This window comes from Sebastes fasciatus, chromosome 1, assembly GCF_043250625.1.
Source record: "Sebastes fasciatus isolate fSebFas1 chromosome 1, fSebFas1.pri, whole genome shotgun sequence".
Lineage (NCBI taxonomy): Eukaryota > Metazoa > Chordata > Actinopteri > Perciformes > Sebastidae > Sebastes > Sebastes fasciatus.
Genome location: NC_133795.1, coordinates 9332013 through 9344329, shown reverse-complemented (window position 1 = coordinate 9344329; position 12317 = coordinate 9332013). Strand labels below are relative to the sequence as shown.

Sequence of the window (12317 nt, the reverse complement as noted above, 5' to 3'; positions counted from 1 at the left end):
CCAGGACGAGAAAGATAACAAGCTGCCGATTAGCTTTAATGACAACAAATTAACTCTATGGAAGCCTCCAAGTGTCTTTTTACCATCTTGAGTCTCAAATATGCTTCAACTTCATATTACAGAAACATGAGGATGAGCACTTAACTACGTGTCTTTGTGCAGAAGTCCCTGCTGAATTAAAAACATTAAAAAACGCATAAAACTTTAAACTTTTCAAGAGACTAGCAGCATTTTTCTTGGGCACATCCACTTGCTACTGGGTCTAGTCTCAGCCTTATTAATGATGCCCACAACCACTACGTTGCGTCCTCGTCTGCCCGCTGCAGGCACATCTCATCTGAGTTTAACTGCAGCAGAACTGACAGAAAGACTTGGCCATGTCGGCCTGTCTTGCACGCAAACGGGCACACATGCATAAGCAGACACCACTACTATCTGCAGGCATATTATCCCGTTCCTGACACAAAACAGAACTGCCTAATATGCTCAAACATTGTGGAGAGACTGCGTGCACAGTGAAGGCTGGCAAAGAGACTCTGAAGCATCAGCTACCTCTGAAGTGGTTGGTGTTTTGGTACATTTCACCACTCGGCTACTGACTTCACATTTTGACGATTTACTGTTCAAAAGGTGGCTCTGGTTCTGATTGGTTGGTTGGCTCTAAACCTGGAAAGATCCTGCAGCTGTAAAGTTTTAACAGCAACTTAACACCCTGTTTCAGCTGGAACACACCCACTTCACAAATTCAAAAATGCATTCAAACACAGACACACCAGGACGCTGGTTCAGAGCTGCTTGAACTGCTAGTTTAGCTTAGCAAAGCTTCAACATAGGCAATGGAGAGTGACAGTTACAGATATGTGAGGGATGTGAATGAGTGGTATGAACAACACTGTAATCCACTACCTTACTAGTAAAACTAGTTCTACTAGGAGGGGGCGATGGGGAGATGAACGTAACATCGGCTTGTAATTACCTCCGCCAAGGCCGAAGGCCTAGGAAGGAGGTTATGTTTTCACCGGCATTGGTTTGTTGGTTTGTACATTTGGAGGATTACTCCAAAAGTCTGCGATGGATTTGAATGACATTTTTTGGAGGGGTAGGGTGTGGCACAATGAACAATCCATTCGATTTTGGTGGCGATCCGAATCATGATCCGGCTTCAGAGGTACTCTGAAGCAGCTGTCTGATGGGAGTAGCTGGAAGGAGTGGTGACGGGGGTGTGAAGGGTCCTCAGTGATGAAGTTTGCCTTTCTTTTTAACTGCAGGCAATTGAAATGTTCCCAAACTCACATTTAGTACCTTCGAGTTACTTTTTAAGCAACTGATAACATGCATATTTTCAGGAGGAAGAAACTCTAATGAAGACGTTCACCTGCTCTGGGATTGGAGGTGAGTTTCGCACTGAGCAACACTGAGTATCATTGTACCTCCCAGCTGGGGGATTATGCTAACCAAGCAGCCGGATTGACAGTGTGGGAACGGGAACTCATTGGCTAGGTTAAAAGTTACCTTTTGTACTGAACCAAAGCAGCCTGATATTAAGCTTATAGAGCTTTAATTTCCCTGTGTGTCCCGACTCTCATAAGGAGCTCAGGAGCATTTCATGGCTCGGGTTACCATTAAGGAAACAGCTGCCTGCTTTAGACATCTCTGCACAGGCTTTTGATTTCAGTCAACTAATGTCTAGCAACTAAAGATCTAACAAGCTGTTTCTCTTTGGTCCTGATGTTCCTTGGTATTCAGGAGTGTCTTCAGGAACTTCTTGTGAACCGTGTCTAAATCTTGACGCATTCCCCACAAATACACACTCCTCGACTGAGCATGTATACAATTTGAGGACACTGGATAAGAGCAGTCTTCAAAGGAAAGGAAACTGCCTCACTGCCTCCCCCCTGCCTCTACTAAACTCACTATCGTAAATTAGTTGGCCTTTCTCTTCATCTGACAGAGTGTGTAACTGCAAGCGCCAAGTGTGACCGATTCCCATTCAGAGTCGATACAACAACCTACACTTGAGCTAATTAAGGAAGAGAAAGACTATTCTCTTCAGCAAACAAGAGCAGAGATTGCACACGTGTGCATATGTACCTCTTTAGTGGGATTACAAAAAGCGCTGCATTAGTGAGACAGAATTTCATGGCCTATTTAGTTGGTAACCGAGTGTCCCTCCACTGTAGTTAAATGCGGAGCTTAAGCTGAGCACACAAGCACAAATTCAGCACAAAGTAGGCAAGATGCTTATACTGTACACTTCTATCTCTCTCCCTCTTTCTCGCTCACAAACCCACACAGACACACACCCTGAAATTGAAGCCAGAGATCTTTCCTAAAGCCTGCTACGAGGGAGGAAGTGAAGTCGTTCCACCGCTGTCAGAGAACACAAAGGTGGAAGAACGGTTGGGGCGAGGAGGGGTGTCCAACTTCCTGCTGGGAGAAAGGAAATAAACACTTCCATATGCAATGCCCTGCCAGAAACGCTCACACACACACACACGCAGAGCTTGGAGTTAATGCAGTAACACGGTGTTGTAAATTCGAGCAGCCATGGTTAGCAACTCACACTGCCATTATGAAAGGCAGAATGTTTTCTGCTTGCAGGAATTTATAGCTGGCGAGGCCTCGTTCATCACACCAGCTCCGTAATATAATGCAGCTTGGGAAGAAATACACCTACTTCCTCAGTTCCTGATTGGTCTGGGAGAGCGATGGTTGTTTTATGTGAAGAGGATTTAAATTTCTATTGTGTGTGTGTATGTGTGAGAGAGAGAGTGGTCACATGCATCAAATCCTGTTGACCCACACGCAGCATAACTCCTGCCTGGGGAAACCCATGAACTCTGGGCCACTGTGCCATTTTTCATGTCCACAAAACGCACACATTCATACACACACATTGTTTTTTACAGTCCTTGTGAAGACCTTTGTTGGCTACAATCCCTACGCCCTGATATCCCCAACACACACCTACAGTAACCCTAAAGGCCTAGACAAATCAAATGTGCCCAAATTAACTCCCCGGCTGGCCTAAGCATCGGGGAATTATGTATTTTTAAGATGTTTTTTAAACTAAAATGTGTTTTACAAGTAGCGAACCCCTTTAAGGAATAACTCATAGGTTGTGTGCTTAACGTTAGCGAGTGTTGGTGTACGGTACAGACAGTGAGAGAGAGCGAGGAGATGTGTTTGTGTGACGGACTGATGGCTAGTATAGACATCATAGCTGTGAGTGTAGCAGTGCAGTGTGTGTACGGTTTAGGCTGTGGGTGAAGAAATGCTAGACACAAGCCAGGTTACATTGTCTTGCTTGCCACTGTCTGTTTACTGAAAGGGTTAGCCCCGAAGTTAGTCACAACTTCGGCTCAGGCTCGCTAAGGTGGACCAGCGCTATTCTCATTATAACAAGCCGCTCCTCCAAGTTTTGTTCAGCAAAAACAACTTTTATGGCAGAAACCCTGCTGTGTCTTGGCCCAAAAGTTGCACCCAAACACACCGCGAAGACTACAGCCAACAGCCAACTACTACGTACGTTCTGCACGTGCATGAGAAGAAATAACTCTCCACACCAGCAGGTGGCGGTAGTCTGTATTAGTCATTCAAAAAGGGAAAACGGGAGACCGAGGACGGCGGATATACAAGCCGGTTTTCATATTCACACCACTCTCACTCACCACTTGATGGTGAGTGATGGCCACGTTGTTGTGAAAATATCCGTGTATTGAAATGATCAGATAAGATGAAGATGAAAAATGAGAAGAGCCTTCTGTGTGTGCCCTCTTGACTTTACTCGTTTGCTTGCTTTCTTCACTTCCATTTCTCTTCTCGTGCACCGATTTGCTTAAGCTGAACAGCCAATGCTGAATCGGCCAAAAAACCTGCGACAAGGGCAGACTAGAGCCAACGGTGCGAGACACACCACAAAAACTAGGCCGACAGACGCTCACTGACGGCTCGAAGTTTACTTACTTCAAATCTTAAACCATAATAGCTGCCATATTTTTGTCCGCATGAAACAGAACAGTGCAATAACACACACACGCACACTATCATGGGAACTTCCCTGATTGCCAACACACCCAACATGTGTACCAACGCCAGAGAGAGCATGACACTAATCTGCTCTCAATCTGAAACCGCTCTGTTGTGATTGTGTGTTTGTACATAGCGTGTGTTTTGCATTATGGAGCACTACAGTAGGTCATCTTCTCATAAGAAGATTATCCATAAAGACATTCTGGTGTTTATCAGTCTTATCATTATGTGAGTTTCTGTTTGCAAACACAGCCTACTGTCTTTGTCATTATAGTATTATTGAGCTGCATTAGGAGGGTTAGTAGTAGCTGCTGGTTTAAAAGGTTGAGAGTGCATGAGTGTGTTTGTATGTAATAGTCCATAATTACATAATCCAGTTATTTTCCCACAGCTTCTGCCCGATCGATACACAGTGAAGTCAGCTCGGACTCAGCAGCAGTGCACAGGGTGTGTGTGTTCTGCAGCAGTGAATATGTGTGCGTGTTGTACTTTTTCCACTGATACCCAAAGCAAACACAATCTCTGCAGCAGAACTGGTTAGAGAGCCTTTTATCAGCTCAGACTGCAAGTGCCCCTGTGTGTATGTATGTGTGTGCGCTCACAGGTCTGAATAGAGTGCTGAAGGTCCCGACCTAACACTTTTCAACAAGTCTCTTTATACGGCTGGCAGTCGACAGCAGCAAACGCTTCGTGGAGTAAGCCAAGACACTGCAGCAGTACCTCTCTCTCTCTCTCTCTCTCTCTCTCTCCACACATCCCACTTGATTAAAGTGAGAAAATGGCACAAGCTCTGCTGGGTAAAATTAGGTCACTTCGATTTTACAGATGGCCCTTGTTGCCGAGCATATTTTCCCAATTAAGGCTGATTAGGGAGGGGAAAATCCCAGACAGCGTGAATTATTAAAAAACTTGAAATGGAATTTGATCATGTGACATTGTATGGCGGTGACACCCGACATCCCCAGATGGGTCCTGGAAAAAAGAGCTGGGAGACTTGTGATTGGTTCAAAGTGAGGAGTGAGTTTCCTCCTATTGTCTAAAGTCATTAAAGTGCAGAAAGGATGGGGGTGTGTGCATGATCAACACTGGCTGATGCTACAAGTTTTAAAAATGTGATTCCCTCTAAAGTATTTACACGAGTGCTAATTAAAATGACCAGATAGTTTTCTATTTACATGCTCCACAATAAGAAATAAATTCAGCACTTAACTGGCAAACTTTTGAAAAAGATGTCCACCACTTGGCGCTATGATTTGTTTACTGCCGTTTCCTACTGCAGCAAGAGTTTTATATCACAACACACTACCCCTGCAGTTACTGAATGGGAGAAGGCGAGCCACCCGCAGCTCCCGGGGATCAACGAAAAACTAGTAAACATGTAACTCGAATGAACTGAGCGAACAAAAATACAGATATCCTGAAAGGTCAAAGTAGCCCAAAGTGAGAAATGATCACTTCTGATCCATTGAATCAATACTAATACATTAAGACCAGCACTTTAAAACTCAATAGGCCCTTTTCACAGCACATCATGTCAGGGTAAACACAGGCGTAATTAATAAAATAAATTATGGTCTCGTTCTATTTAGTGTCTCATCCATTCCAGTGAGACAGCATATAAAATACCAGAGCCCTGGCCCACCTAAATGCAACAGGGCCATAATTAATGTTATTAATTACACCTGTCTTTACCCTGCACTGACATGTCAAAATGGTTGTTGTGAAAGGGGGATATTAAAACCTCTACGTACGATTTAACCGCACAGGTGTTTTCACTAATTTGTCCTAATTAGACCTCTCTTCTCAAGACTATGTGGGAGTTTACAGACAGATTGATTCACATCTCCCTACTTGTCCTGTTAGTTTTCTGTTGTATTATATTAGTCAGGGCATTGACAGCATACACCTTCATCATTAGTAGAAAAGTTTTTTTTGTTTTTTTTTACAAAAAGTCATTTTAAAATGTCACAGTAGGAAAAAGCACAGGTGTAAACAATAAAAGTAACGACGGTCCTGCTGGCTCGAGGTCACGCCTCACTGGGACACTTGAATAACACACGGCCATCGTTAATGTTATTGGTAACACCTGTGCTTCTCCTACTATGACGAGGCAAAATGTCTGATGTGAAAAAATAGAGCGCTACAGGAATGAGTCCTAAAACCAGGAAATGAGTTAGCATTTTAGCACTTCCGATTCCCTCGTCTGGAAGTCAATGGTTTTTTTTTGGGGGGTTTTTTAAATGGGTTTTTGGAAATATATCATAAACATCTGTTTGCCACAGAGCTTATTCTCTACAATAATCCAGACCAAAACTCAATGGAAAAATCATCTTTTTGTCGGGGGAACCAGGCTGTATAGTATAGAAGCAAAGAGACGAAACTCCAGTGTTTTTTTTTTTTTTTACAAGAGCTGCTGTCGCCATTTTGGACTGAACATACTCATTATATTTATAATATTTTATTGTTCAGCACAGGCCATTTGACAATAGAATAGAAATAATTTTGTTTCACTTTTATACAGCACTTTTTAGGCGGACGTTTTACTGGCGTTCGGTAATTGCATTCAGTCCAAAATGGCGGGAGCGTAGCCTTGCTGCTGGGCGCTGATGTTGCAATGGAACGAACAATTGACTTTCACTTCTTGGCAATATACTTTCTTTATCTCTAGGGCCTACTGATTTTGGTGACATCACATAATCACCAGCATAGCTCCGCCCATCTTCGACCTACTTAGAGGTGTGATTAGCCAATAAATGAAAACACCTGTGTGTGCAGGACCATCTTTAACTTTAGTTTGTTCTATTTATGCTTGTATTTAATTAGGGCCGTTGCTAAGTTTCATGACTCAAAGTATTTTGAACTGCGTGATAATAGGTGCTACATGGAGAATTTTTCTTTTTTAAACCAACCAAAAAGGTCTGAAGCCTTTTATTCCCAAACAAACACTACATCCGGTGATTTGAGTAGCAAACAAACCTACAATCAGAAAACAGGAACTAATCAGAGCTGGACCACGTTTTCCATTAGCCCCAATGCTCCCCATCCCAAAGAGGATATTTACATGTTCAGTTGAAGGTTTTCTCCTTCACTTTGATTTTCCCTACTTTTTATATTCACTAGAAGAATAGTGCATTCTTCATGTTAGTGCCAAAAGTGATGACAAATACAATGCAGTGGCACAAAATGTAATATGCAGGTCGAGGACTTTCTAGTCTGGTAACACTGTCCTGAAATTAATGCAGCACTACGTTGATGTTGAATGCCACTTCTGAGCAGACCCAGCTAATATTGCCGGCGGCTGCGTTCACAGGTTCTAAATATGTGAAATTGTCCTTGAAGAGTCGCTGCTCTTTTGTCTTGTCTCTACAGGAAGTTAGTCTGGCTCCGAGCATCCCTTCAGCAGTCTGCTTTACCGCGCTGGGAGCCTGTCAGAGAGGCTCAGTGTCAAGCTGACCATGAACGAGCCAGACCGGCCACACTGGCCTGATGTTCACTATTCTGTTATGACTGATGCTCCCATTCTTGTGAGGCGCTAGAGACGTGTTGCCAATTTAGCCTGTTTGAGAACTCAACAGATGCAATACAACCTAAACAGACACAGGCCAACTCTGCTTTTTATCTGCTTATTTAGTGGATTACCTCTGTATAAATACATGTTCACTACTTTATTTCACATAATGTGCCTGGCTTACTAAAAATGTAGGGTTAATTGAAACTCCAGGTATCACCTGCTATTCATACAGGCCTACTACATAGAGTCAAAGTTTAGCTTAATCCTATGATTATTCCAGGTGTTGAATGTATTGTTCTCTGTAAAAGACAGTAAAAAAAATCATTGGTTTCTTAACATGTGAGCCATTTCAAAGGGTTGGTAAAGAGACAGAACAAAAGAGAAGCTGAATAAACAATATAAGAGAGCAAGTGTTGTTTCCATCCCACCTGGAACCAGGTAGGTGGTAGTTTTCTCTAAAGTACATGCCAAACTATATTCAAAAATCTGTCTATTTAACGTGGCCTTGCTCGTCCGACAGGTGTACAATGTCACTACTTCTTAAAAGTTTTGTCACCCACTCTTCTGTTGGATAAACCACTATTTCGCTTGGAAGAACTTGCCTTATCTCAACATATTACCAACTTTAACCACAGAACTCCTCTGTGAAGCAACTTAAACGCTTCTATTTTAATATATTTGTAAACTTATTGTGCATTTCATGTGTGCCGAATTTAAGAGTGGTTCCTTCTGGTTCAATAATAGGCTTGTCATAACAAAAAATCAACCCCTGTCATTTTTTTAGACAACTTTGTAACATTAAAGCGCAGAAGTTTGAACGGAGTTTGGCGTGTGCTGCCTCCTCCACCTCTCCCAGTCCATTACGTTGTCTGTACACGCCAAACTACATTCAAAAATCTGTCAATTTAACGTGGCCTTGCCAGTACGACAGGTGCACAATGTCACTACTTCTTAAAAGTTTTGTCACCCACCCTTCAGTTGGATAAACTAATATTTCGCCTGGATGAACTTACCTTATCTCAACATATTTCCATCTTTAACCACAGAAGCAAACTCAACTTAAACGTTCCTATATTAATACATTTTAAAGCTTTATTGTGCAATTCATGTGTGCCGAATTGAAGAGTGCTTCCTTCTGGTTCAATAATAGGCTTGTCACATAAAAAAATCAACCCCTGTCATTTTTTAGACAACTTAGTAACATAAAAGCGCAGAAGTTTAAACGGAGTTTGGCGTGTGCCGCCTCCACTGCTGCGCCGCTTCTCCCAGCTTCTCCTTACCTTGTCTGACAGTTTTCAACCTGATGGGACCTTTGCAGTTCTTTATCACAGTCTGCACGTCGTACAAGGGTAATCCCGAGATGGAGAGGTTCTCCACCTCCAGCAGCAGCTCTCCTTCATTAAGTTGTCCTATTTTATAAAGCGCGACATCCTCGCTGTTAACTTCGCCGATGTAGGCGAACTCCCCGTTCTCCGCTCCGCCGCGCAGCGACACGTTCATGTCACCTCGGGCATCTTTGGCGACGGAGCACTCGTTCATTCTGGAGGTCCAGTGGTTTTTCTTTAGCACGGGTTTAGACATTGTCGGACAAGTTTATGAGCACGACACCAAAAAGAAAAACTGGAGAAAATAGTCACAGAAGCAAGCAAATATGCCTCTCAGAAAGTAGACTTGTATCCGAGCGACGCGCAGCAAACTTTCTTTCTCTCCAACAGAAACATGTGTGCCTCTCTGCAGCTCTCCCAGGTGAGAAATCAAGCCATTCCTGGTCGGGGCAAGTCGCTCCTTTTTACTGTGTAGATCTTAACATCCCAGCAGGTTTAATCCACCTTTATTATTGATGACATCCTTTACATCTCAGTATCCACTTGTTAAATCCCTCCTACAGTTGTTCTTATAAACTCACTTTAAAATTCTTTCTTTTTTCCAGTTAGCAGTGCACTTTATCGGTGGTTGGCTCGGTCCGGCTCGGCTCCTTTAACCCAGGTGCGTCGCTCTGGTGTTCACTCTTTAGCTGATCTCGCTCTGCTGTCTGTGGAGCTGGGAATGTGTTGCTGTTAGTGCTGCGTTCAAGTACTGTCGGAAAGTTCCCCTGATAGGGTCACATGAAACGTCCCATCAACAACGTGGTATACTTTATTTATATGGAAATGTTGTTTGTATTGTAAAAATAAAAATAGAGTTGGACATTTTTCATAATCCCTGTAAAGATGTAAATATATACATTTATTTTATTTGTATGTATATATATATATATTTATTTTCAAATAATAAATACTGTAGCCTACATACAATTAATTGTAAATGCATTGTATTAAAAAAATACATAAAAATTAAATAAATGTATATATATATATATATATATATATATATATATATATATATATATATATAGATCCAATGCAGATATATTTACACTGTAAATGCAAAATGAATTAGGCCTAGGTATAGGCTACTTAAAAATGACAACATCCTTTAATTTAAAGTGCTGTCGGAAAGTTCTCTGATAGGTTCACATGAACGTCCCAGCAACGTGGTATACTTTATGTTAAAATATGGAAATATTGTTAGTATTATATAAGTAAAAATGAAGGTGAAAATCTTTCATAATCCCTGTAAAGATGTAAATGTATACATTTTTTTATTTATTTATTTATTTTAATACAATGCATTTACAATTAATTGTATGTAGGCTACAGTATTTATTATTTTAATATGTATATATAGATCCAATGCAGATATATTTACACTGTAAATGCAAAATTAATTAGGCCTAGGTATAGGCTACTTAAAAACATCCTTTAATTAAATGCTACAACGGCTCAGACAACAATAAATAACTAATGAACCCGTTTAAATACATATTTTAATCGCTCTATGTGATGTAATTTTAAATGAAAGCTTTACTGAGGTCTGTCAATGTATGCCTTGTATAATTTCTTGTCGCCCAGTAATCCCACATGAGAAAGTAAGTAACACTTCATTTATATAGCACATTTTTAAACACAGTTACAAAGTGCTTAACAAAATCATCCATAAAACACACTACCAAGCGCAAAGCACATACAGGAAAAAATATCAAATAATAATCAGAAAGACAAACAAACGCAACACTTAAGAACACAGAAAGACAGAGAAAGAGTCACTGCGATACACTGCATTTATTTATTTTTTATAGAAACTGCTAAAGCAGTGCAACATTTACTTTAATACACTATAACTTAACAACAGTATCAGCATGGTGTTGAGTTGGGACACTGACATTTTTAAGTTTGAGCATCGAAAATCGGAGTCTACAAAGAGCACCTGAAGGCAGCAATATTACAATTAGCGCATGCGTGCTGCTCAGTGCAGAAAGGGCTATCTTGTCTGTTTCTTTAACATAAAACAGCTTTTGGCTTTCCTAAATTAAGCACTGATGTCATGTTGTGTTGTGTATTAAATTGTATAAATAAAATAAAATAAATATAAGATGTATTGTGGTGTCTTTGTTAAACATTCCTACAGGCTATATGTGTGTCTGTGGAGATTTTTGTCAAGGAATTATAATTAGTTGAGCTGATACTTTAAAAAGAAAATGTTATTCACACATGAGGTGATGGTTCTGACTGAAGCAGTTATTTGATAATGAAACTAGTCGTCAGCCAAGGTTTACACCTGTGATCCAGCCTGACAGGATTCCTGCATTTCAGGCTCGACTTGTGGTTCACCATATTTTCATGTGTGGGTGAAAACTCCCCTCTCCGGTCAGACACTCCTACATGTAAAGTGTGTGTTACGTGTGTGTGTTTGGCCCTGACACAGAAATATCTACAGAAGTATATTATATGCTTTATGAATAAGAAATATTTATATATTTATCTTCCCTCTCGTGTTTGTTTTGCAGCCTCCGTTGAAAAGTAGGAGTAGTTTCATTGATGATGGACATAAATTACTTGTTATTTCTTTGTGATATTTTGTAATATGTTGTAATATTAAGGTGATAATGTGATTGCCTCCCATTGGTTGTTGATAGATGAGGCCGCATCCGCTTTGTCTGTTTGTTTTAAGCCCTGACGAAGACCTACAGTGGTCGAAACATGTTGGCTTTTTATTGATTTAGCCACTAAAATAAAGGCTTTTTAATTTACTTCCTTCCTCGTTGCCACTTGTTTTAGTATTTTGAAGTGCTTGGATTGCCTTCCTATCTATCTACAGAAGTATCCTTGACTTACATCATATTCATATTTTGTGAATCAAACAAGCTGCAGAAGGATTTGGACTTTGTTTGATACAGTTTCATATCTACGAGGCGAAACACTTGCCGGCAATATTATCAGTCTCATCAAAAAGTATAATCATCATTAAAATGACTCTTGGTTTTTCAAGTGATGGGGGAAGAGATGATTGGTGAGTCAGAAATAGATCGAGAGAAAGAAAAGAGAATAGGCTGTAGAGATAATAAAAGCAAGATGATAAAGACAATGACATAGATGGACAGTTAGATAGACAGTGGGCTAAGATAGCAGGGATGAATACACTGCTTGATGGCATCAGATGGGCCAGGCCTCTCACCTAGGGAACAGCACAGGAGCTTTTCCCAACCTAAAAATAACAGTTAAAGTACTCTTTGTCTCCTGGGAGGAGAAACCATTGGCCTGGATGGGACGGGGAATAGTAAGTGCACTTTTAAGATGAAAACGTACAACAATCTTCATCCTTTGTCAGATGCTCATACATGAAATGCATGTAGTTCGGTTCTTTGCAGTTCCCTCCGATGGCAAATTCTCTTTGC

The 12317-nt window shown here is 40.9% G+C and overlaps 1 protein-coding gene across 9 annotated transcripts in view; it reads right to left on the bottom strand.

Annotated features, from left to right (window-relative positions):
• Positions 1-9601, bottom strand: part of magi1b (membrane associated guanylate kinase, WW and PDZ domain containing 1b) — a 174597-nt gene extending 164996 nt beyond the window's left edge. For 4 of the 9 annotated variants that reach the window (XM_074616443.1, XM_074616697.1, XM_074616712.1 and 1 more), the window contains exon 1: positions 8824-9599. In XM_074616443.1, the coding sequence (XP_074472544.1) occupies positions 8824-9124 (301 nt within the window). In that variant the 5' untranslated portion in view covers positions 9125-9599. Of the gene's footprint in view, positions 1-8823 lie in introns of all 9 variants that reach the window. The other 5 variants (XM_074616514.1, XM_074616780.1, XM_074617134.1 and 2 more) reach the window with 2 other exon arrangements.
• Positions 9602-12317: the final 2716 nt, after the last annotated feature.